The 27,092-nt window shown below is 40.9% G+C and overlaps 1 protein-coding gene across 16 annotated transcripts in view; it reads left to right on the forward strand.

Moving 5' to 3' along the window:
• LOC142385463 (pleckstrin homology domain-containing family A member 5-like) overlaps positions 1-27,092 on the forward strand; it is a 230,400-nt gene that overhangs the window by 153,358 nt on the left and 49,950 nt on the right. For all 16 annotated transcript variants that reach the window (XM_075472017.1, XM_075472019.1, XM_075472023.1 and 13 more), the window contains 6 exons: positions 6,503-6,677; positions 13,919-14,023; positions 16,076-16,148; positions 22,609-22,709; positions 24,035-24,150; positions 24,872-25,981. In XM_075472017.1, the coding sequence (XP_075328132.1) occupies positions 6,503-6,677; positions 13,919-14,023; positions 16,076-16,148; positions 22,609-22,709; positions 24,035-24,150; positions 24,872-25,981 (1,680 nt within the window). The remainder of the gene's footprint in view (positions 1-6,502; positions 6,678-13,918; positions 14,024-16,075; positions 16,149-22,608; positions 22,710-24,034; positions 24,151-24,871; positions 25,982-27,092) is intronic.

Genomic DNA, 27,092 nt, shown 5'->3' on the forward strand with positions numbered 1-27,092 from the left:
CCTGTAAATGCAACTGCAACTCTCACGTGTCTCTGTGAAACACGTAATACTACTTTCCTGTAATCTCACCTTCTCTATATCAAAATCGTTCAAAACTCCTCCTCCCTACTCTCTGTTTTGCCCCCGGCCTCACATTTACTGGGCTGTTATTATGTTTGTTGGTTTGTGGCTACAGAGTAGGGATGTTTCTGTCCGTGTTCGAAACCGCATACTACATACCAGGGGCGATTTTAGGATCTGTTCTTTAGGGGCCCCCACCCCCCAGTGCTCACAGAGGAACATTATTTCTCACTAATTGAGACAAACTAATACATTTATAAATTTTGGAGCCGTACTAGTTTTGCTTTGAGTAGTGTTTTCCCCTACAACATTCAATTTTGACCTCTTCATTTCAAAAGACTGTGGTTCGACAGGGATAACAGAGAGCCTGAGACAAAAATTGAAGATAACTCAACATTTATTTTGGGAGTAAAGAGTTAAAACAAAAACAAACGCTAGAAAATAAATAAAATGGTCACTAAAATAATGCATCCTTGAGCAAAAAAACCCTGTGTTTTTGCATAATATAATATTTTAAAAATGTGCTGAGCCAGGGGGTGCCGAGCTATCTCACGGTGGTGCCTTGGCACCACTAAAAATACCCTAGCCTCGCTCCTGCTACATACTACATACTTGCAAACTGCATACTTCCATTCTGCATACTCATCGATCAGACAGTATGCAGAGCGTTTACCCACAATGCATTTCGCTCCTGCCCGAGCCGAGCTTGAAACTGCCATTTTGACAGGAAATGACGATCGGCGACGTCACGTTACGTTGCATCTTGGGTAGTTTGAATATGAGTAGTAACCTCATGATGCATACCCAACAATTCCGCAAATCTAGTATGCATCCGAGAACTTAAAAAAAGTTAAAGTTAGTATGAGTAGTAGGAGAAGTATGCGGTTTCGAACAGTTTTTTCCCTTGAATGTTCTTGACTGATCATACATGTACTTGTCAATGTTTTACGCGTTTAATCAGAGATGTTGGTCATGTGACAGTGAAGTCATATTGTAGCACAAATTTCCACAAAGTCAGTAAGTTAAGTTCAGCTGAAACACACCAATAGCATGTGGTGTCATATCAGGACAATTTCCACTGAAATAATGAAGACAGTATTTGGTGTTTAGGTTTCATTCTGTCCTCACCTCAGTTTGAAGAATGATGGAATAACAGTCTTTTAATTGGCAACTTTTTTTTTTTAAACTGCAATATGTTGTAGTTGAAGAAATGTAAGTACCAGTTTGATGTTTAATAGCACAAATAACAGAGAGAACGAAAGTGTTCCACAGGGAGCGGACTCATCAGAGGAATCAGTCACATTCAATGGGAAATAAACAAACCGACAGATCAGGGGGGCAAAAACACATTTTTATTTAATTTCAGAGGCCTCCGATCATGTTTAGATGGCTGAGTAATGGTCTGCAGCAGACGCCTCACACCACCGCCACACATACAAGCTGGTTTCATCAGCAAGTCAGTGAAGGGAGAAGAGGAAACAGTCAAAAGAGGGTTTATGGAGGAAAGGTTAATAACTGTGCAGCTGAAAGATGAAAAAGCAGATGAAATGAGACAGTAGGAAGTACTGAAGAGAGACAAAAGGATTGGCCATGTGATCAGTGGGGCATTTAATGTGTATGTGTGTGTGTTAGACACACTTCTAGAGGAAAGTGAAGGCCTTCTTTTTAACTCACAGTCAGTGAGCCAGATGTCTGTTTCACTGTCAGAGGCTCATAATAGGAGCAGTTTCTGAACCTCCATCGCTGTCTTCTATAGACTCAATGCTTTTATTCACTCAAATCACACCTTCAGCATAGTACAGTACATTGATCCACTGCTGTATTGTGAGGGCTGTGGGATTTAAGGCTTTAATAATCCAATTAATGCAGCTTTACCTTGATGCTTTAAAAAAAAAAAAGGAGACGAAGAAGAAGAAAATGCTGTTAACACAAGTAGATGCACCACAGCCAACAAATCGCTCTTTGAATCAGTGAGTTTAAAAGAATCAATGTTTGTTTGTTTGCTTTTAATTGAAGAGAAAAAAAGACCAGGAGGGTCCTTTACATCACAAGTATTGATAGAGTTTGGGACTTTATATCCATGCACACATTTTCAAATAGGCAGCCAATCAGCACGACCAAAACCAAAATCCAAGTATGGCATATTTGTCTTTCAGTAATGTAACTGTACCAATGGGTCATCGGCTGTTATCATCAACCAGCTATAGTTAAAAATGATTGCTTTTTACAAAGAAATGTCTTAGTGGAGTTGTAGAGTTGTTTGAAAGTCAGAGACTTATCATCGTTGGGGTTTCAAAGAAGATTGCTGACTGCTGAAAGTCCTTTCTTTCCTTATTCAACGTCCCCTCCTGACTCTAGAGCAATCACTCCCTCTCCCTGCGATGGACAAGAGTCATCACTTTAGAGTTTTGTCACTCAATAATGTAATATTTGAGTACAATTCCCCACTACATCCCCCTTAATGGTAGTGATTTATCACCTTTGATATGCTCAGTAATAAATGTGCCATGCTAACTTGCCTAAAGTACTGTTGTCTAACTGAAAAAGGGATTTCTGTTGTAACGAGAGCTCCAAAGAATTTTCTTTACAAATTCATGCCATTATGACTTTGACTGCTGAAAAATGTGCCACTGATTCCGAGGGCATATATTTAGTTATATGCTATTGAGATTGTGTTTTCCATTAGGCTTGAGTGAACTATACATTATTAACAGGCTGCACAGGACATATAACAGCAGTCAGTGCGGAATATAAATGAGGTCCTAATGCGCTCCAAGGCTTTGAAATGATTGGCACGAGTTTCAGTGGGGAGCGGTACTTCAGCACAGTATGGTGATTACATTCGGTCAGCTGTTTTTTCTTTTCAGGATAGAAGCAGTGGCGGCTAAGGAGTGAAATGATAAAAACTTAATGAGACAAGCAGGTAGAGAAGGAGAGTGTTGAGCAAACCAAAAAGTTTATCTGAACCATCTAACATGGCTGATGTGTACCTCTGAAACAGGGACAGGGCAAAGAAACAAACTCCTGATGAGTCAAGGTTTAAGGTGGATTTTGTTTGACCTTAATTTGCACTCAAGTAACTTTTTTTTGTCCTGAATACAACCCTGATTGCAAGATTACATTCATTATCCCAAATCTGTAATACTTTTTGAAGACGGGAAGCACTTCTAAGCACTTAAGATGCATCCCCTACGATGAAGCTCTCATCATCAATGAAGCCTTTTGTCATGGAAATGCAGAACAACCTACACATAACTTCAAGAGCATAGCTTAATTTAGCTTTCACTTATATTCGTGTATTTCTATGTGAGATTATCTTTAAGAGAAAAATGTTAGAAGTGGTTGTTAGAATGACTTAGCTTTCTTTTTTCTCAAGCACAGTACTCTGCCATCATCTGGCTAACTACAAGAACAACACTGCACATGTGCACACAGGTTATTTCTTAAAGGGATAGTTCGCCTCTTTTGACATGAAGCTGTATGACATCCCATAATAGCAATATCATTTATGAACATTGACTTACCCCCTGCTGCGACCTGTGAGCCGAGTTCCAGCCTCGTTTTGGCGTTGACGAAGGTAGTCCGGCTAGTTGGCTGGGGTCCCGAAAATAAAGCGTTTTGCTTCTCAAAACAATATGCGTTCAAAAGAGTAATACATTTGCATCACAAAATCCGCCCTCCAGAAAAAGTCAGACCTCACAATCGCTTGGCGCTATTTCTCTCTCCCTTCGTATCACTACGGGCTGTGTAAACTGTGCAGACCGAAGTGCAGACCGAGCAGTAAACACCGTAACAGGTGCGGCTATCGCTAGGTGGCTGAACGCATTGATATGAAGGGAGGCAAAAAATAGCGCCAAGAGATTGTGAGGTCTGACTTTTTCTGGCTAACGATTTTGTGATGCAAATGTATTACTCTTTTGAACGCATATTGTTTTGAGAAGCAAGACGCTTTATTTTCAGGACCCCAGCCAACTAGCCGGACTACCTTCGTCAACGCCAAAACGAGGCTGGAACTCGGCTCACAGGACGCAGCAGGGGGTAAGTCAATGTTCATAAATGATATTGCTAATATGGGATGTCATACAGCTTCATGTCAAAAGAGGCAAACTATCCCTTTAAGGCAGAGGCTCGCTACTCTCTGACACTGACTCAACGGCATAGAAGAGCTGTGTGTGGAAAAGTGAGCTGTGTTAGCAGCAGGGAAGCAGGACCTCACTCCCATGGTTGAGTGCTGCTGACTCTTTAGCCTGAAAGTTACAAAATTGGTTGTCAGACACCCTTTTTAAGTCTTAAGAGTTACTAAATGTAGCAACACAGTCATTTGGTTGTCAGGAGGAATGCGGAATGTAACGTGTTGAAGTTCAGACGGCTTGTACTTCCACATGAAAAAAATCTCAATATGAAAATCAATTACAAATCCAAAATAACAATATCCAGTCAAATATCCAGATCCACCACCTAATTTGTCTCATACAGTCCTGTCATGCTCTGAGAGTCAGTTAACATTCTTTTTGAGCTTAGCATGAACCATCTACGCTCGTGAATGTGTCAGCTTGTCACTGAGAAACATTTATAAAAATCAGTTGTTTTGGAGCAGATAACATTTTAAACAGGCTTGATAGCTGTGAGAAGTGGTGCACAATCAAGTAGAATTTTATGGGACGAACAAATCCTTGCCTGAAGGATTTGGCTTTAGTTAAAACAAGAGGTTTTATCAATGTAAACCCAACACCAAACTCTGAGCACAAGTCGTAAAAAAAAAAAAAACCTTCAACAACTTCAAGAAAAACAATATTGACGATGTTACTTTGTGATTTAAATGTGTTGAATGGAAACTCCATTTGCTCATGTTTGTGAAAACAGTTTTAATGCACTCTGCTGGCACTCTGCTGACCTTAAGATCACAGATAGACAGCCGGCAAGAGCAGAGAGCAAGAAACTTCCGAGTGTGCTCAGTTCGCCAGAGCATGTTGGCAGGCCATTTAAACTGGTTGGACACAGAGGTGTATGTCCGAGGTGACAGCCAGAGAATTAAAGCTGTGATTCACACACTAACTCCGTCTCACATTCTCTATCTCTGTTTTCCCAGCTCTGCTCTTTATCACTTCCCTCTCTCCTTGTGTTCATTCAAGATACTCTTTCCTTCTCTCATCCTTATCCTCCCTGTTTTAATGGCTCGCACAGAGATGGATGTGTGAGATATATCTGTGCTTTTTTTCACTATAATGAGTAGACCATCAGGGTACTCGTATGTAGCCCTAGAACACACTTATGCGCTCTGACAGGATAGTTATTCCAGTGCATACAATGAGAGCAGACACATGGTTGCTGTTAAAAGTTTCAGCTGACCTATCATTTCACCAATCCGAGGAGAGCTTCTATTCAACTTTGACCCAGATCCAATCTAGCACAACCCCAAGTTTGGGCTGTATGCAAAAGTCATGGTCATACACAGTAGACAACAGAAACTGGCCCTTCATCTTCTTGAGCCAGTTCACACATACTAAGAGCAGCTCAAAGTCTCGTGTACATCTGTAAATATATCATCACCCGGGGTGGTCGGTGGCGTAGCGGGTTGAGCAGGCACCCCATGTACAGAGGCTACAGTCCTCACTGCAGCTGGCCCCAGTTCAATTCAATTAAATTCAATTCATTTATATTTATATAGCGCCAAATACAACAAATGTCATCTCAAGGCACTTAAATAATAAAGTCCACTTCAAGCCAATTGGAATTCAATTCATTGTAATCATAATTATTTAATAAAATAATCCAATTCATTCATAGAGCCAATTCAAAAACAATTTCCTAGCTAAGGAAACCAACAGATTGCACCAAAACTTGTCTTCAGTCCAATCTCCCGTCCTGAGCGTGCCTGAGGCGACTGTGGAAAGGAACGACTCCCTTTTAACAGGTTCGAGTCCCGCATCGGACGGGCCTTTGCTGCATGTCATTCCCCCTCTCTCTGCCCCTGCTTCCTGTCTCTCTTCAACTTTCCTGTCCATTAAAGGCATAAAAGCCCCCCCCAAAAAAAATTATATAAAAAAAAATATAAATCACCTGACAGTCAGTGTCTCCTCATGACTGAACTGAGGTCAAACTACAGTCTGGACTCAGACTCATGGATGTGCTTACTTATTTCATTGTGTTTTCCATGTCTGCTGCTTAGCCCAAGTCAGATGGCTGACCACCTTCTTTATCCACCTGCTGCTGTTGTTTGTCACTGTGTCGAGGATTTATCAGAGATCTGTGTATCAGACCATCAGTGTGTGACGCCTCGTGTAACATTGGCCTTGAGCAGTTTTTCTGTACCATTTTGTTCCTAAAAAAAGAAAAAAAAAAAGGTAATAGTTGTTGTTTGTTCCTGTATCTTTTTATATCAGTGAAATGACTGCCTGACTCCGTCCCACTCTGTCCCTCTGTGTCTGACGCTTTCTGGCAGGCCGGCTCCGAAGGCTTCGTCAGAGCAGGGAAGCAGCACTGACAAGAAGGAACGTCCCACAAGCACCATGAGCGAGGCCTCCAATTACACCGGTGGCTCCGATTATAGCACCTTCCCTGGCAGCCCGGCCACCACCATCACAACTGCCACAACCATTTCCACCTCATCGACAAGGGTCAGTCTTTTTCAAAACACAGCACTGATGAGCAGCTCACTCAACATTCCTAATAAGTAAATTGGTAGATGTGGTTACGACATCAGCATTTTCTAAGACAAATGGAATTGAATCAAGTGTCGTCAGCACAAACATCAACTGACATGGGCCAGGCTGGTGGGCATTTATTATGCAGGAGACAGTTGGCTGGTTTTTCAGATCATCTTCCCTCCACACTTGATTAGACTGGAATGCCTTAGCAGGATTTACATTGTTTGATTCATTATCCTAAGTGGATGAATCCTACACTTAATGATCACCTGACTGTCTCTTCAGCAGCTCTAAGAGTTTGGCATCTTTTTGATTTTTTAGATTAAATATTAGATGTTACCCAGCAGATAATTCTTAATGATTATCAAGTCTGTTTAGCCATCTGGTCAGAGTTCCCAGCGACAGCAGAGTCTTATGTAGGAGTCACCAGACGATGAACCGTGAAATGTTTTGTGAGCCCATAAATGAAATGCCACAAGCAGTTTGAATAGTTTGGCTCAACGTGTCAGAGAACCACTGTCATCTGGATTTAAATGTAATCATTTAGATGATTCGGTAACTTCTCATTTCCAGTTGCACCGATACATAATTCTTTTCTGCATTGTAAATGATGATGAACAACAGTGCTCCCTACTATCAAAGTAACGACACAAGTTAATTCAAACACTAACTCCCACTCAGCGCTTTCTAATTCTTATGTATTACCAGGGGCTTTTCTTCCAAAGACACGTTTTTTTAAAAAATTTTATTATTATTATTTGGGGCTTTTTATGCCTTTATTATATACGACAGTGAAGCGAGACAGGAAGTAGAGGGCAGAGAGAGGGGGAATAACACGCAGCAAAGGGCCGTCCGATGCGGGATTCGAACCGGGGCCAGCTGCAGCGAGGACTATAGCCTCTTGTACATGGGGCGCCTGCTGTACCCACTATGCCACAAACCGCCCCCCAAAGACACTTTTTAATATCATCTGAGTGTTCTTTTATTAGATTGAGAGACAGAGGAGTCATGGGCTTTTCAGCTTCAGGCCGGTGTATGCCAGAACACCCGCACAGTACCTGCCGTTTAGCCCTGCTTTGAATTCCTTTCAATTGTTTTCCAAGCAGCACATACTGTCTGAGATTAGAAGCTGACCACTCATTCCACTCACATCCTGTAATCACATACAGCTGGCCATGACGAGGCAACAGGGCTGCATTAAAACACTGTGTTCGAAATCGCATACTACATACTTGCAAACTGCATACTTCCATTCTGCATACGGCATACTCATTGATCAGTCAGTATGCAGAGTGTTTACCCACAATGCATTTGGCTCCTGCCCGAGCCGAAATCAGCCGGCCTGAAGCTGATTTCGCTTAAGCTCTAAACTCTGTAAACTTTAGCAACATTTGAAACATTTTCAGGCGAGAAAGTAGTCGTTTAGATCCCCAACGGGTTGAAAATCTGACAAAATACCGGCTATTTACAATTTTGTTCCGACGAATTCGGCGCTGCTAAAGCTAGCCGTAGTGAGCAACGCACTTCTGGTTATTTTCACAAAATAAAATTCCCGTTGCCTTTTATCATAGGGAAAGTCATTACGATACAATTGGTGCTTTTGTTTTGAAAACAGGAAGTGAACCTACCCTCGTTGTAGCTAGCTTGAAACTGCCGTTTTGACAGGAAATGACGATCGGCGACGTCACGTTACGTTGCATCCTGGGTAATTTCAGTATGAGTAGTAACCTCATGATGCATACCCAACATTTTGGCAAATCTAGTATGCATTCAGGAAATTCTCACTTACTAACTCAAAAGGTTAGGAGTAGTAGGAGAAGTATGCGGTTTCGAACACAGCCAGGTTTATAGTCTGGAGATAGATGTGTTTTTCTTTTGCCTTTTCGAAATTAAAATACACAAAAGAACCACTTAAAATATAGATTAAACTGTATGTTTTCATTTGCTATGACATAAGCTCCTAATCATCGCCTTGTCTCCATCTGATTTTACTTGTCTTTTTTCATAATGTAAGGATTAAATGGCTTCACCAGTCAGCTTAGTGTAAGACTATACAAAAAAGCTGCTGCGCACATTCATGAGATTATATTTTTTGTAGCATTAAGCACCAGCATTAAGCCATCAGTGTAGCTGCTGTCCCATAGTGTTCTGCTGGTCAATTTCCGGTCATTTATAACCAACACCCCTGACCACCCTGAGATGTGCCCTTGTTATGTCATTACCTCTCGTCTCAACCTGTAGAGGTTGGATTAAGGAGCATGCAGGCTAACAGCTGTGTTAGCAGTGAGTGAGTCATCTGCACAGGTCAGCGTGCACACAGACTGAACAGGGTGTTCTTTTATAAATGGTTAAAACCACACAAACACTCGGGATGAATATTTATGGCTAGATCAGATCAGAGCTTTAGTGCTTTTATGAATAAGTGATGCATTATTTCTTCTTACGGCAGCTAAAAGAAAGTATAACACTGCCTATCTTCACATATTCATGAGCAGTCATTATTTATAACAGCTGTAGGAGTCCAGCTCCGTGCCTCACATGAGAAACATTTTGTTAGTGTCACACAGACTTCCTGTGGGTGTATTTTTAGTAAAAAGGGACGATACAGTCAGTGTGAAGAAGACAACAACAATCTGAGGCTATTTTGCAATGTAAAGAACGAACGTGAGCATACATTCTACAGGTAATCTGTGCTGGCAAACAATCCTGAGCCAAAGTAAACGTGTTCACACAGTAAAACTGTTATGTTGCGTTGGTTTGCGAGGCGTAAGGACACGAATGCAGACTTAAAAAAAAAAAACAAGACTTGATTTATTAATCAAAAACAAGGTTAAACGAAAACGCGGCTGGGCCGGATGACAAAACTAGAACTATGAAAACAAAACTTGACTAAGACAAAAAAAAAAAAGAACATGAAAAAACAAAAGCCGTGGCGTGAAAGCTAAATGTGCATGGCGCAAGGATCTCACCATGACTGAGGCTACGTGCCCACGACAACGGCAACGACAGATAAACGCAGAACATTTCGACAGATGTGCCTATCTTGCACACGGCGACGGCGTTTTTAGGAGTTCAAAACGGAGAAAACGCAAACGCCCTCCAGAGTGGAGATCTTGAAAACGATCCAACCTCTCGTCGCCGTAGGAACAGTTCAAAACTCAGAAGTGCGGTTTTTGCACACGTTAAGTGGGTAGTTCTCCATGAACGACTCCCATATCTCACTATATTTATTTTGGACACTCTCCCAATCCACATTATCCACTGCCTTCCTGGCTTTGTAGTTCAGTGTCGTGTTCAGGAGCAACTGGACCTCATCATCTGTCCAAACAAAGTTTGAAGGCGTACTGTTGTTGCCGCCGCGCTTCGCCATTTTCTTCCAACTGACGCGGAGGAAGTAGCCACAAAACAGGCATTTCTCATATTTATTAATATATAACAATAACTCATATAACAATACCAAAGGTATTGTTGCTACTGCCACCTACGTCTGGGGCGTGCATACTACATAGGCAAACTGCGAGTTTTATGAGTTTTATACGTTTTCCCTGTTCCCATGGATAGACAGATATCCACCCCCAAGCGCTCGTGAGAACGCAGATAAATTGTGGAGGAAAAAAACGGACATCTGTGTTTATGCTTCAGAGCGTTGTCGTGGGCACGTAGCCTGAGAGCAAACAGGGAACCTAAGTACTGTGGGGACTGATGAGTGAATGAGTGCAGCTGATGAGAACGAGTGCAGGTGACGTGAATGAAACTAATGACTTGAACATGCACTGGAAAAAATGCCTCTCCAAAAATAAGTAAGAAAAACAACAAATACGAGACGTTTTTGCTTGAAATAAGCAAAAAAAAATCTGCCAATGGAACGAGTGAAAATCGGCTTGTCGAGATTTCTTGAAATAAGATGTGATATTTAGGACTTTTGAGATAAAAGTGATCTTGAAATTAGCTTAAAAACCTCTTTAAATGTAAAAAAAAAAGCTTGTTTCGTGATATGTGACTCAAAACAATTTGTTTTCAAGACTTTTTCATTTAACAATATATTCCAGATGTATTGTCTTCAAACAAGTCCCTATATCTTTCTGAAATAATGCTTGTTAGGCAGTTGTGTCTTATATTAAGTGTAATGAGATATTTTGACTAGAAATGAGACAAATATACTTGGTAAGACTTTGATTTTTTCCAGTGTGGTGACTGAGGAAAGAGAAACTGTGGGGAAAACAATGGTAAAACTATAACTAAACATGAGCTAGAAAACTAAAGACTAAACACCAAAGCATGAGAAACTAAAACATGATACAACACAAAACTAAAAACATGGCACCAAACCCCATGTTCATGACAAAAACAGAGAGATCAAAATATGGTCACCGCTTTCTTCGTGGATCTAGGGTCTGACTCACAAGTTTCCAATGTCGGGAAATCTTAATGCGCCAACTGTTTATCAGAAAACATTAAGCTTGAGTCTTTGACACAAAATCCCCAAATTGTGGTGGTGCAAAAGAATAATCAAATCTGACAGGACAATTTTCTTCCAAAAAATTTGGAGGGGTACTTCCACTTAACCACGATAAGCTCAACAAGCACGATGATGCATTCATTCAAAGCTATGTCAGGGCCGGGTGGGTTGGTAAGACACGGATGCGGACTCAGAGATGTAAAAAGCAAAATTTGGTTTATTTTACAAACAAAAGTTAAACAAAAGGCGCGGCTGAGCCGGATGACAAAAAAACTAAACTGTGCAAAATAAAACATGACTAAGGAAAAACAAAACAAGGAACATTACTTGGAATAACACTTAACTTTACGTGATGACGTAGCGTGGCACGAGGGGTGAAAATCAGGAAAAGATCTCACAAAAAGACAGGGGAGCCTGGAAACTAAATAGGGAATTGGGTGACTGAATGAGTGCAGCTGGGGACAATGAACAGGTGATGTGAGTGAAACTAATGAGCAAAAAGAAACTGTGGGGAAGGCAATGGCAAAACTAAATACAAGACCTGGCTAAAACATGAACTCAAAAACCAAAGCATAAACCTAAAACATGATAAAACATAGAACTAAAAACATGGGGATAATCCCTTGGGCGTGACAAGCTACGGGTTCCTGAGATGGAAAAGATGGAAAAGAAAGTTGACAGCACAACACAAATGTTGAGTGTTGTTAAGGTACAGACATGAAGCATTAAACAAACAAATTGTGTCAGTGTTTCACATCCTCCAATCAGCACGTAAAGTTAGAATTTGACAGTCTCTGCTTGTTGCACAGCGCTCTTAAAGCGATACTCCGGAGTAGATTCAACCTGGGGTCATTTGAACCGTGACATCCGGCCAAGTAGCCCACCCGCAGTTTTTTCAATATTGGCTGAACATCAGCTGAGTTACTGAGTTATCCCGAATAGCTTCGTACAAGGGTTAATGGACCCTGGCAGTATCTCCAAAATTACCACACTAAAATCACATGCCATGACACCAAACTTCTACAGTAGTACAAATATGGTCTGTACTCACAAAACGATGCATTTGGAAGTTTGTACATAGTTCAGGAGTTTATTATTATCAACACAAGCCTGATAGCTTCTCTGCTGCTAAAGCTTCGTCGACGTCACTTCAGGGAGCTGGGAGCTTCAAAGTAAGATGAGGGTTGATCTACTATTGTACAACAAAGCAAGGCTGCTCAATTTCTCCATTGATAAAATAATTTCACAACTCTACAACATGAAAATTCATAAAAAAAACATGTAGAATATAGCATATACTTTGTTGTCTACAGTAGTAGATCAACCCTCATCTTACATTGAAGCTCCCAGCTCCCAGAAGTGACGTCGACGCAGCTTTAGCTGCAGAGAAGCTATCAGGCTTGTGTTGATAATAATAAACTCCTGGACTATGTACAAACTTCCAAATGCATCGTTTTGTGAGTACAGACCATATTTGTACTACTGTAGAAGTTTGGTGTCATGGCATGTGATTTTAGTGTGGTAATTTTGGAGATACTGCCAGGATCCAGTAGCGCTTGTACGAAGCTATTCGGGATAACTCAGTAACTCAGCTGATATCGAAAAAACTGCGGGTGGGCTACTTGGCTGGATGTCACGGTTCAAATGACCCCAAGTTGAATCTACTCCGGAGTATCGCTTTAAAGGGATAGTTCGCCTCTTTTGACATGAAGTTGTATGACATCCCATATTAGCAATATCATTTATGAACATCGACTTACCCCCCGCTGCGTCCTGTGAGCCGAGTTCCAGCCTCGTTTTGGCGTTGATGCAGGTAGTCCGGCTAGTTTCGTCTTGCTTCTCAAAAAAATATGCGTTCCAAAGAGTAATACATTTGCATCACAAAATCATTCATTCAGAAAAAGTCAGACTTCACAATCGCTTGGCGCTATTTCTCTCTCCCTTTGTATCACTACGGGCTGTGTAAACCTTGCAGACCGAAGTGCAGACCGAGCAGTCCCCTGCTTCCGAGCAGTAAACACCGTAACAGGTGCGGCTATCGCTAGGTGGCTGAACGCATTGATATGAAGGGAGGCAAAAATAGCGCCAAGCGATTGTGAGGTCTGACTTTTTCTGGAGGGACGATTTTGTGATGCAAATGTATTACTCTTTTGAACGCATATTGTTTTGAGAAGCAAGACGCTTTATTTTCAGGACCCCAGCCAACAAAACTCAGCTGGAACTCAGCTCACAGCGCACAGCAGGGGGTAAGTCAATGTTCATAAATGATATTGCTAATATGGGATGTCATACAGCTTCATGTCAAAAGAGGCAAACTATCCCTTTAACAGAAAGAGACGTCTCTTGTGCACAATTTCAGATTCGTAGCTTTATGTTTATCCATTTGGCATACTCCTATAATCAGAAGTCCCAGAATGAAAAGGTGAGGTATGTTTTATGTAGACTGTTTGGAAGACCAAACCAACCGATCCTGACTTCTTGTTTGTTGGGGCTACACAGCTAATTTCAATATTTTGTAAGTAGACTAATTAAACGAGAAACTAGTAAGCTGAGAAGAAGTTTGTGCAGACTAAATGGACAAGACAGCAGAAGCAAGGCTGAGAGTACACTTTGAACCCTGAGAGGCATTTATTTGTGTGATTATTTCTGAAAGGTCAGCATTTCGGTATAAATATTTTCCTCTCTTGCAATGAAAAAGTCCTTATGAGTAAATCTATTAATTCTTTCATTATGTGTTGATGTCTATTAACAGCCTTCTAGGCCGTCTAAAAAGATCCATAACTTTGGGAAGAGGTCTAACTCCATCAAGAGGAACCTGGGGGCGCCAGTGGTGATGAGCAGCTGGCTCTACAAACAGGTACTGTGAACCGAGGCCGTTCAAGACTGTGTGATGTGTTGGAGTTTGTGGAATTCTGGGACTGGAATCAATGGAAAGACAGTCATTAGGTGGCCAAAATACACCTGTCTCGTGTTTTGTCCGATCCTGCCACTGTCTTGTGCTCATATGTTTTCTTCGTCTCTGGTTCACTTCATTTCACTAATGCAAAAGTGGAAAAAATAAAAAATCTTCTACAGTTACAGCTTGTGACCTTGTCATTTAGTCTTAGGGCAGCCAAAGTTAAATTTGAGTTAGCATCCAAATTAGCTGCTTATCAGTGTGTACATTGTACTGTCTTACAAAACCTTGGTAAAGAGTCTGAGACTGAACATTTTATATAGCCTCTTTTTCTTTGGTTTAAGCAGTTCCAAGACTCGATGTGAGTTTTAGAGTAAAGCACATGCTTTTTTTTTTTTTTACAAAGATCGCAAACAGTTTCTCTTTTAATGATTTGGTCATCTATGGGGAAGATCCTGTAAATATCAAGCGCACTTCTTCTTTGATGCTTTAGCCCTTGTGCGGTCTTAACATTCTGTTTACTCCCCTTGTCCTACTGGAAAAAAATGACCCGCCCTACCAAAGCCTCAAAATAAAGCAGCTTAATTGAATTTTAAATCCAAAATCTATTTTGTATATTGAAACCACCTGTTGTTTATCTACTCAACTCAATTCAATAGATTTTTTATCGTGTATTTTTTGTTACACAATACAAAAAGATAATCACCAGTTTTCAGGATTACACTTTTTTTTTTTTTTTTTTATACCACAAACCAACTGTCATAACAGTTTTCTTTTACATAATAAAGGTTTATTATTGCTATTATATAAATGTGAAGTAATTCCTTCTGAATTTGAGAGAGTTTGCGTTGCCTTTGAACTTTTTTCTGGTGTTTAAATGCTTTTATAATTCACGGGTCAAAAATGACCCATAAGACAATCTTTGTACCCTAGTGGTGTACAGCCCACATGGAAACATAAACAAAAATAAAGTATGGCTTTTTCTAATGATGGGGTCCCTTTAGGAAAAGTCATAACATTTCAAGTTGGAAAAAGATAGTTTAAGGTATTTGTTCTACAGCTAAACATGGTAGTGGGTCACTTTTGACCCGCAAGACAACAGGAGGGTTAATATCATCATTTGCTCCCAGTTTCCCGCATTCGAGCAGGTCTCTGACTTCTAATCTGATGAAATCTGGGCTTAGTACTCAGATAGACATTACAACCAACAGAGCTCAGCTATTATGGTCATATGCTACTCATTATGCATATGCAACTTTTGTGGGAATCATGGAATCCTGCTGTTACAATACTTTTCTGTTGCTGCTGAGGGATACACTGATTATTATCTAACCTAGCCTAAGGCCCAGCTTGTTCTTCCACAAGCTTTCCACCCACTCATTGCAAGATGAGCAATATTTTCACCCCACAGATCTCTAGAATTAGTGGACATCTGACCATTTAAACTTGCTACATTTATAGTTGCTGTCGATAACCTCCCCTTAGCCTCACACCCTTCAGCACTGCTCAAATCAATCCCCCTACCTTTCCCACCAACCATTAGACCAAGGGCCTCCTTTCTGAGGAGTTGCCTTCAATGTTTACCCGAAGCTCCTAGCCTCAAGATCAATGGCTAAGTGCGATGCATTGCAAACAGTGCGAAAATCAAAGCGAGTGAATGGTGTTGAAAAACTGCTCATTGTCAGTACAGACATGACAGCACCACAGCAGCAGCATAGAGAACAAAGCACGGGACTCGGCCTCCAGCAGCACACACACACGCCCCAAATTTGTCACAGCATTATGAGGAGATAAAACACAGCAATTCGTCTCGTCGGAGGAGATAGAGGCTGCTTAATAGAAATAGCCTGAGGAAGACAGAGGGGTGTTATGAGGAGAGAGGTGAGCAAACATCCACCGAGAGAGAGAGAGAGAGAGAGAGAGAGAGAGAGAGAGGAAAGCGTGGAAAATGTGTGCGTAGGAGAGTGTTGCTGTTATTACTGTCTGAAGATCTGTGACCTTTGACCTCTGCAGGACAGCACAGGCATGAAGCTGTGGAAGAAGAGGTGGTTCGTTCTGTCTGACATGTGCCTCTTCTACTACCGCGGTGAGGACCCCCACACACACAAACACACAGACAACCGCAAGCATATCTTAGATGAGATACGAGGCTGTTTGATTACATGCATGAAATGATCATAGTTAAAAAACTAGCTGGAGAGCACAGTCTTCTGCTATGCCGATAGCCATAACATTATGACTGCCCACCCCATAATGAGTAGGCCACCAAAAGAGTCACCAGGGAGGGTGTGGGGAAATCTGTGTATCCTGGAGTGTCTAGTGACGGGACGTTGGCAGTAGATCCTTTGGGCTGGGTTTGCTGGCAGAACATTTTATTCTAACAAGCAGTCTTACTCACTTTACTTCAGTCGGTGGGCCACTTACGGGACATCTGTCGCTCATGTGGAAGCGCGGCTGTCTGCCAGTTCCCAGCCTCCCCGGTTCAACCTTGTTTCAATTCAATTAAATTCAGTTCAGTTTTATTTATATAGCGCCAAATACAACAAATGTCATCTCAAGGCACTTAAATAATCCTTAAAACTTAACTCCAATTCAAGCCAGTTAGAATTCAATTCATCGTAATCATAATTATTTTCAAAATAATCCAATTCGTTCAAATAGAGCCAATCAAAAAACTATTTCCTAGCTAAGGAAACCAACAGATTGCACCGAAACTTGTCTTCAGTCCAATCTCCCGTCCTGAGCGTGCCTGAGGCGACTGTGGAAAGGAACAACTCCCTTTTAAAGGGATAGTTCGCCTCTTTTGACATGAAGCTGTATGACATCCCATATTAGCAATGTCATTTATGAACATTGACTTACCCCCCGCTGCGTCCTGTGAGCCGAGTTCCAGCCTCGTTTTGGCGTTGGTAGTCCGGCTAGTTGGCTGGGGTTTAAAAAATAAAGCATCTTGCTTCTTAAAACAATATGCGTTCAAAAGAGTAATACATTTGCATCACAAAATTGTCCATCCAGAAAAAGTCAGACCTCACAATCGCTTGGCGCTATTTTTGCCTCCCTTCATATCGGGGGGTAAGTCAATGTTCATAAATGATATTGCTAACATGGGATGTCATACAGCTTCATGTCAAAAGAGGTGAACTATCCCTTTAACAGGAAGAAACCTCTGGCAGAACCAGACTCAGGAAGGGTGTCCATCCGCCTCCACCAGCTGGGGTTTGAGAAGACAGAAAATAAGGGGAAAACCACTATAACACCATTCAAAGGATATCTGCCGGAACAGGGAAACACGAGTTAATGACCACAATAATGTCACATGTACATAATATCATTTAGAAAATAAAAAGGGGAAAAAGAGAGTAAAGTGAGGAAAGGTGTGAAAGATTTGTTTGAAGCATCTTAGAGCAAGGCAGTCCATAGGTGTGTGAGTGTGTGTTACAGAGAAAAAGACTTTGTAAATTAAGAGGTGCTGGGTGAATGTGGCTTGTAGTGTAAAAGTACTTTTAGGGGTTTGCAAGACTAGGAAAGTGCTCTAGACGTAAATAGGGCCCATTTAATTTCACTGCTGTGGCTGATTGGTGTGAGACTAATGGGTACTGTTTACTGTGCTTTATGTGACAAGCTGTACAAAGCTGTAGCTCCACACATTATAATAACTAAGACATCCTGCTTTAGATGTTTACACATTAGCCGCAATCGTCTGTTTATCATCTCACTTTGTCAATAACAGAATCATTAGATCGTAATTAAATGCAGTGAATTCACATCGATGCATTTAGGCAAGGCAAGACATCTTTATTCATATAGCGCACAGGCAACTCAATGTGCTTTACATAAAGACAAGGCATTTAAAAGAACAGCATAAACAAGCAATTTAAAGAGAATAAAAAAATAGAATACAAATTAAAACACAGTTAAAAGCAATAAAAGAGGAGGGGAAAAAGAAAAATATAAACTCAACCATAAGCACACCGAAAGAGAAATGTTTTTAACCTGGATTTAAAAGTGCTTACAGTTGTGGCTGATTTCAGTTCTGCTGGTAGTTTGTTCAGTTGTGTGCAGCATAACAGCTAAAAGCTGCTTCACCGGGTCCAGTTTGAACTCTGGCCTCCACTATCTGACCTGAGTCAGTAGATCTCAGAGCTCTGCTGGGTTTATACTCTGCTAGCATGTCATTCATGTATTCTGGACCTAAACCATTCCGTGATTTGTAGACGAGCAGCAGAACTTTAAAATCTATTCTGTATCTGACCGGGAGCCAATGTAAAGACTTGAGAACTGGGGTGATGTGATCTGATCTCTTTGTTCTGGTTAAAACTCAGTTAAAAAGCAGTCCGAGGGATCCTTATTGTCATTGTCCAAATGCAGGGAATTAAAACACAACAACTCCAAATTCTGCAGTCACCTCCAAACCTGAGTGACAGAAAGCCCTTAGAATAAAAAGATAGAACAAGCAAGCTCCCTCTTTCTTCTCTCTAAGTGCCTAAGCAAAGAAAAATTCAATTCCCCCTGGGTTAGTCATGAAAGTGGCTGCTGATTGTGCCCTGGTTGCAACTAATTTGTCAATTTGTGGAGAATGAAAAATCCCTCTCAGGGGTTAAGGAGATGCAGAGGGGTAACAGATGAGCTTTTGTGAAGAAAAAGTTCTAAATTGGTTGTACTGCAGCTTGGGTTTGAAGCTTGACTTTTCCTTTTTAGAATAATCTCAGTTTATCTAAAGTCATTAAACAGTATTTTCTCGTCACATCTCCATGTTGAAGTTGCGTGAACCACTGTGACTATCATAAAAGCAAAATGTTGAGTAGATTATATATATCAGACTCAGAACATGACTAGATTTTATCACTGACAATGTTTAATGCACCTCGGATATTTAGTTTGTCATTCATCACATGCTGAGTTTTAACAAGGACCAAACTGTTCTGGTCAGACACCTGGACCTTAAAGGGATAGTTCGCCTCTTTTGGAAGCTGTATGACATCCCATACTAGCAATATTATTCATGAACATTTTCTTGCCCCACACTGCGTCCTGTGAGCCGAGTTCCAGCCTCGTTTTGGCGTTGATGAAAGTAGTCCGGCTAGTTGGCTGGGGCTACAAAAATAAAGCGTTTTGCTTCTCAAAACAATATGCGTTCAAAAGAGTAATACATTTGTGTCACAAAATAGTTCTCTAGGAAAAAGTCAGACCTCACAATCGCTTGGCACTATTTTCTCTCCCTTCGTATCACTGTGTGCTGCCACCTGCCGACAGCCGCGCTTGTTACTGTGTTTACTGCTTGGAAGCAGGGGACTGCTCGGTCTACACAGCACGCAGTGATACGAAGAGAGAGAAAATAGTGCCAAGTCACTCTGTGGAAATCCTGGCCATGATCCATTCAGACTGAAGGTCTCATTGAAAGAAGTTTTCTCAAAGCTGTAGCTTTTCTGGAAAACTTTAAACCATCTAAGACTAAAGGAACTAGGAGCATGAAATTAGAATTACTCGAGCAGGTAAAGCCTCTGCTTTCGTTTGGAATGAATGAAACATCATTGTCTTTGTGTCATTTACTTTTGCCTGATGCCACCTTTCAAGCATCAGGTTTTTAAAATTGAAAGCGTACAGGTTTCATTGAGTCTGACTGTGTTTATCACTGAGGCAGCTATGACTTACGGTATTTTTCTCTGTATTTCTGTGTACACTGGAAAAAATCAAAGTCTTACCAAGTATATTTGTCTCATTTCTAGTCAAAATATCTCATTACGCTTAATATAAGACACAACTGCCTAACAAGTAGTATTTCAGCCTGATATAGGGACTTGTTTGAAGACGATACATCTTGAATATCTTGTTAAATGAAAAAGTCTTGAAAACAAATTGTTTTGAGTCACATATCATATGAAACTAGCTTTTTTTGACATTTGAAGAGGTTTTTAAGCTAATTTCAAGATCACTTTTATCTCAAAAGTCCCAAATATCACATCTTATTTCAAGAAATCTCGACAAGCCGATTTTCACTAGTTCCATTGGCAGATTGTTTTGCTTATTTCAAGCAAAAACGTCTTATATTTGTTGTTTGTCTTACTTATTTTTGGAGGGGAATTTTTTCCAGTGTATTCTCTGTATTTTTCTCTGAAAAAAAGTCCTGCATAGTATCAACCAGAATTATCCATCAATGAAACTTGAAAATCTTAATCCGAATCTTCCCAGTTACAACAATCACTGGTGGTGTCTGTCATCGGAAACACATGCGATCACACAGCCTCTTTAAACCCATAGTAAAGGGATAATTCGGAGTAAAATGCACTTTAGATCAATTTACGGGATGTTGGGAGTACATACGTTGAGTTGACATCAAAATCATGTCATTCGGATGTGTTTTGAGAATTTCGATTTGACCGTTTTTAGCCAAAAGTCGTTAGCCTGAAGGTGACGCGGGCATATCATGTCGTAAGTGCATTTTACTCCGGATTATCCCTGTAAGCCTGGGGTAGAACTTCGAAATGCCAGTTATTCAAAAGAAGCATAGCTGAAAGAAACACACCCACTCCCACAGCATTGCAAACCCACAACACCTCCCTGCATGCCATCTTACATATTGTTATGCCTTTGTTAATCTTTTCTGCGTGAGTGTATGTTGTTTATGTCAATAATTCAGCACGGATGAGGCCAGAGGAGCTGCAGAGCTCAGCTAAAGCTGGAGGCTGTGTGGGATTTAGCTGCAGTTGGTGAAGTGGATATACCTGAACATGCACCCCACGCCTTCAGTTTGTATCCTGTAAGATTGAATTAAATCAGCCTCATACTGTACAACAGACAAAAGTGTAGAGCTTGAAACACTTTTTACCATTCTAGCATGAATCAGCTCAGATTGTTGATGAAAGGTTTGTTTTTTTTTTTTGTCATGAGGCATCATGAAATGTTTCCTCAGAGGAGTCTGTGATGTATTCTTGGCTGTTTTTCCTGGCTGTTTGTGCTTTGCAGCAGAATCATTTCCGAGAAGTGAGAGAAAAAAATAAAGCGTTGCATCACTATCATCTGCTCTGTGTGTGTTTCACACAGTCAGGTACACAAGATGGTTACCTAAACACTGAAAACGGACGTCCAGTTGTCTGGCTCTGCCTCCGTATGTCGCGATGTGATAAGCTGCAGCTGATTTGTTCAGCATCTGTTTGTCATCCATCTTCCAGTCTGCTCAGACAAATCTCCCACTCACACATTTTAGTTGATGTTGCTTTGTTGAGATTAAGATCCTAAATATCCAGATTAGAAAATATCAAACCAGATAACAGTGCACTTAACCGGAGTCACCTTCAGATGCTCCTGTGCAGTCAGAAGTTATATTGCATGGTATGAAGCAAGGACTGCTCTGCCTTGTTGGTCAGGGGTTTCAGATGTATGGATATATCCCGCAGGGCTGAAAAAGAGACTGAGTTCTGATTTTCATTCACAGTTAATATCGTCCTTCAAACTGTTTAAAGAAAGTAGCTGCAGACAGTCAAGCCTGTGTTGTCTGAACACTGGAAAAAATGCCCCTCCAAAAATAAGTAAAAAAAAACAACAAATACGAGACTTTTTTGCTTGAAATAAGGTAAATAAATCTGCCAATGGAACTAGTGAAAATCGGCTTGTCAAGATTTCTTGAAATAAGATGTGATATTTGGGACTTTTGAGATAAAAGTGATCTTGAAATTAGCTGAAAAACCTCTTCAAATGTCAAAAGAGCTTGTTTCATATGATATGTGATTCAAAACAATTTGTTTTCAAGACTTTTTCATTTAACAAGATATTCAAGATGTATTGTCTTCAAACAAGTCCCTATATCTGGCTGAAATAGTACTTGTTAGGCAGTTGTGTCTTATATTAAGTGTAATGAGATATTTGGACTATAAATGAGACAAATATACTTGGAGTTCCACTCCATCGGAAATGCAACAGTTTAAATCTCTCAATAAGCGCTCACATGGGTTTCTCTTTGCTTTTCTTAGCTCAATGCAGATATGCGTTGAAAGAGTTTTTTGAATCTCTAAACTCTTCGTCATTGGATGCGATTGGAGTTTTTCCCTTGCTTTGACCTTGAGAAACCTGTGAGCTGTGAGTTGGCAGTTAAGGAAGCACGAGCACCTAATCTGAAAGCAATGACTCTCACTGCGATGCCAAGACTTCCAGCTGCCACTACCCCATCCAACCTTGCACGACTCAAAGTGTTGCCCTCGTTGTCTTACTGAGCTCCGCGTCCACGTAGGTTTCCATGTATTCAACGCTAAATGGAGTCTTATGCCTTATTGGCTCACCAGTAAAATTCTCACTACTGATCTGACTCTTCAGAGGTCTCAAAAATAACATAATCTTTACATCAAAGATAAAAGTACATGAGAATTTAACAGACTAAACTAGAGGTGTAACAAACTTTAGATGATTTTTGGATGTAAAGCCCAATTTCAAACCGATGGATCCTTACTGTCTACTGTAGCCTCTTTAAGTTAAAGAAGGTAGATGTGACCCTGGATACAAATAGCCCCCCATGTTGAACTACGGACTGCTACTTTTCTCTTTCGTTGCTGCAGATGACAAAGAGGACAGCATCCTGGGAAGTATCCTGTTGCCCAGCTTTCACATCTCCATGTTGTCAGTGGATGACCACATCAGCAGGAAATATGCCTTCAAGGTAAAACGCAATTATCCAGTTTAAAGGTTACCTCAGTAGGTGTTTCTCAAATTTGCTGATTAGTAGTGACAATGATGGATCTGGACAATCTAGGATGATAATGTGCTCAAAGATATCAAGTCTGACGTTGTTCATGCCGCTGACCTCCCTGAAATGATCTGTATTGCAGAGATTGTTTTGATTGTTTTAAGTATCTAGAAAATATATATATATATATATATATATATATATATATATATATATATATATTGAATACAGCTTTTCCTGGTCCACCAAAGCTCAAAATATAATATACACGTATCAGTCACAACATTAAAACCACTGAAAGGTATTGTAAGTAACTTAGCTTTCAAACTTTCAGATGTTTGGGTTGATGTTTGCTGATACTTTAATTTACAGTATGTTTCAGACATAGTCTCTAAAATCAAGAGTTTGGGAAGATATGCCTGAACACTACCCCCCCCCCCCCAAAAAGAAAAGAAAAAAACACACAAAAATGGGTTTATTCCCCAAAAATAACAAACTACAAACAATAGTTACAGGGCCCTTAAAAGAGGTCAAATGAGGAAACTAAACTCAAAGCCAAAAATCAAGATTTTACCATAACCTTAAGCTTAAGGTTATGTTAAACGGTTCAAAACAAACAAAACTGACCTGACACACAAAAAACAAAGGGGACTTAAATATTGGCTGATCAGACCATAGTGACACACTGAGGAAGAAGGGAAACATCTACACAAATCTAACTAACAACAGTATAACTAAACACAGTTAGCTTAAGAATCAACTTAAATGACTAATAACTAAACAAAGTTAAACAAAATAAGCAAATCACAAAAGCAAAGAGAACTAATGCAAAAATTAAAACGAACACTCCATAGTCTTCCCCCCTCTAGATGGTATCACCCAATCCATCTGGGATTGGAGTGTGCCAGCCAGGGTGCTTTGTTTCAGCCCAGTCCAAGGTACTCCCCCACAGAACCAACAAAAGAGAGAACAACAAATTAAATATTTGACAAAATTAAACATACAAAAGCTAACTAAATGTGCGCGCTACATTAAAATAAACAACAAATATATTTGTGCTATAATAAACGTGTATATGTAAACTCAAAATGAAAGAGGGTTGGTGTGTGGGGTTGCCGACTGTGTGGCTGCAGGTGTGGCCATCACAGATACACACACAATTGCTGATTCTACAGTTACATTGACAGTCAGTTTCACCGTGTGGGTTTTCTCCCTGTTTGCCCTCTAAGTTAAGCCGTTGTGTCTCCTCTCCTCACCCCCTTTTTGTCTGTTTGTCTCCTCTCTCCCTCCACTGCCAGGCCACTCATCCCAACATGCGGACATATTACTTCTGCAGTGACACAGCCAAAGAGATGGAGTCCTGGATGAAAGTTATGACAGATGCTGCCCTTGTCCACACAGAACCCGTCAGAAGGTCGGTGCTCACCACACAATCCCACCATCTCACGTGTGTCATGGACGTTAAACATGAGACACAGACTTACTCTGCAATGCCACACTGGAAAAAATCTAAATCTTACCAAGTATATTTTTCTCATTGAGTATCTCGTTACACTTGATAGAAGACACAACTGCCTAACAAGTACCATTTCAGCCAGATATAGGGACTAGTTTTAATACAATACATCTTGAATATCTTGTTAAGTGAAAAAGTCTTGAAAACTATCTTGTTTTGAGTCATATTTCACATGAAACAAGCTTTTTTTTTTCATTTGAAGAGGTTTTTAAGCTAATTTCAAGATCACTTTTAACTCAAAAGTCCCAAATATCACATCTTATTTCAAGAAATCTTGACAAGCCGATTTTCACTAGTTTTTGCTTATTTCAAGCCAAAACGTCTTGTATTTGCTGTTTTTTTTTACTTATTTTTGGAGGGGCATTTTTTCCGGTGTATAACATATATCCCACTTATCCCAGGTGTCAAATTCAGTGAAGATTTGATCACTTCACTGGAGTCTTCCTTTATGTCTCTTAAAGTGTCTTGTTAAGAGTTTTCTCCTCTTGAAGACCAGGGACAAGTTACGGTATACTTCCTGAGAAGGCTAATCCAACTGAAGTGAATTATTATGTCCCTTTCTTTGTCATCTTCATCTCTTCCCTTCATCTTGGATTCAAACTTTTTTCTTTTTTCATAGACTGGACAAGTTGAAAGTGGACCAGCGAACGCCTCAGGAGTTGAACAACTTGCTGAACCACAGAGTGTTAACGAGGCCTGAGATCCAGAACAACGAACGAAACAGAGAACCTGTGCGACAGAACTCCCTCTCAAGGGCTGACGACAAATGGCAGAAAGACGGAGATAAACACAACGGCCAGAGGGAGCGGGAGTACTACACCTTACAGAGAGACGGAGAGAAATACTCATTAAAGAAAGACGGTGTGAGCTACATGCTTCAGAAGGATGGCGAGAGGTATCTCCTCCACAAAGATGGAGAGAAGTACCTGTTGCAAAAGGATGGGGAGAAGTACTCGCTGCAGAAAGACGGAGAGGTAAATGCCATTCACAGGGATCTGGAGAAAGTTCAGAAAGTGGACAACAAGTACACGGTGGCATCAACAGAGGATAAATATGCCCCTTCTAAAGATGGAGAGAAGTACCTGCTCACAAAAGATGGAGAAAAGTATGCTCTGCAGAGGGTGGGCGATAGGCACACCCTCCAGAACGATGGACAGAAATGTGTTCCCCAAAGGGAAGTGAGGAGACAGCTTTCATTAAAAGAGACGGATAGATACAGCACGATGAGGGAGATGGGGAACAGATATGGTACCATACAGGTTGTTGACAAATATGGCACTCTGAAGGAAGTGAGGAAGTACAGTACGCTACGAGAGGGGGATAGATATGCTACTTACACAGATGCCGAGAAATACGCTACAGTCCGGGATGGGAATAAGTATGGCTTCCAAAGAGACCTGAGTTCAGAGAGGCCTCTGACTAAAATCAGCAGCATCAAGCTACAGCCGGCTCAGGCTGCTGCCATCGCAGCAGCAGTGTCTGCGTCACGCCAGAGCCAGGCCAACCTCAACACACAGAAACCTGTGCAGGTCAGCAGCTCGGGGGCAGCGGAGCAGCAGGGAGACTGCAGTCAGGCGAAGGTGGATGGCAGTCTGGCCAAAGATCCTGTGAAGTCCCCAGCTCCAATCCAGGAGCCTCAGAGTGGCCTGTCCAGGACGGGCTCCATACAGCAGCTGGAGCAGTGGGTCCACACCCACAGGGCGAGAGGACTGGACGATGACACGAGGAGGTGAGGCTCACTGACTGCTTTACTTGCTGGACTTTTTGGAACAATAATGTCAGAATTATTGATGACATATTATCAAATCAAATCAAATCAAATCAAATTTATTTGTATAGCACATTTCATGTACAAACAATTCAAAGTGCTTTACATAAAATAAAAGCATTGCAGCAGGGAGTGGAAGAAGCATTAAAAATATTAAAATAAAAATACATAAAAGAATATAAAGAGAAACAAATAAAATCATTTATTATATTATATTCAACTTGTCTGACATGTGATAGTATTCCATTGCTATGGATTGCGATGTATATAACTCAACTCAACTTTATTTATAAAGCCCTTTAAAACAGCCGTGGCTGAAACAAAGTGCTGGACATGAGTAACAACACGAAATATAAGGCATAAAACATAAGAACAATGTAAAAACAATAATAAACAATAACAATATTAAAACAATAAAACAGAAACAGAGTCTCATGCTGGGTTAAAAGCCAGAGAATAAAAATGGGTTTTAAGACGGGTTTTAAAAATGGGCAGTGATGGGGCTTGTCTTATGTGAAATGGGAGGTCGTTCCACATTTTAGGACCGGCTCTGTCTCCTCTGAGCTTCCGTTTGGCCCTCGGTACCTCCAGGAGCAGCTGAGCAGCTGACCTGAGGCACCGGGCAGGGGCATAAGGATGGAGCAGCTCAGAGAGGTAAGGTGGGGCGAGTCCATTTAAAGATTTAAAAACAAATGAAAGAATCTTAAAATGAACTCTAAAATGCACAGGCAGCCAGTGGAGGGAGGCTAAAATGGGAGTATTGTACTCCCTCTTACGTGTTCCAGTTAGGAGGCGAGCAGCAGCATTTTGGACCAACTGGAGACGTGCAAGGGAGGACTGGCTGACTCCAAGATAAAGAGCATTGCAGTTATCCAGCCGAGATGTGATGAAGGCGTGGATTACTGTTTCAAAGTGCGTGTGTGCGAGGTAGGGCTTCACCTTTGCCAGCTGCCTAATAAAAAAAGCTGGACTTCACTACTGCACAAATTTCCCGGTCCAATTTAAAATCGCTGTCCATCTTAAAACCCAAGTTTTTTACTGTTGGCTTCTTGTATTGCAACAAGGGGCCCAA

This window comes from Odontesthes bonariensis, chromosome 8 (genome assembly GCF_027942865.1).
Source record: "Odontesthes bonariensis isolate fOdoBon6 chromosome 8, fOdoBon6.hap1, whole genome shotgun sequence".
Lineage (NCBI taxonomy): Eukaryota > Metazoa > Chordata > Actinopteri > Atheriniformes > Atherinopsidae > Odontesthes > Odontesthes bonariensis.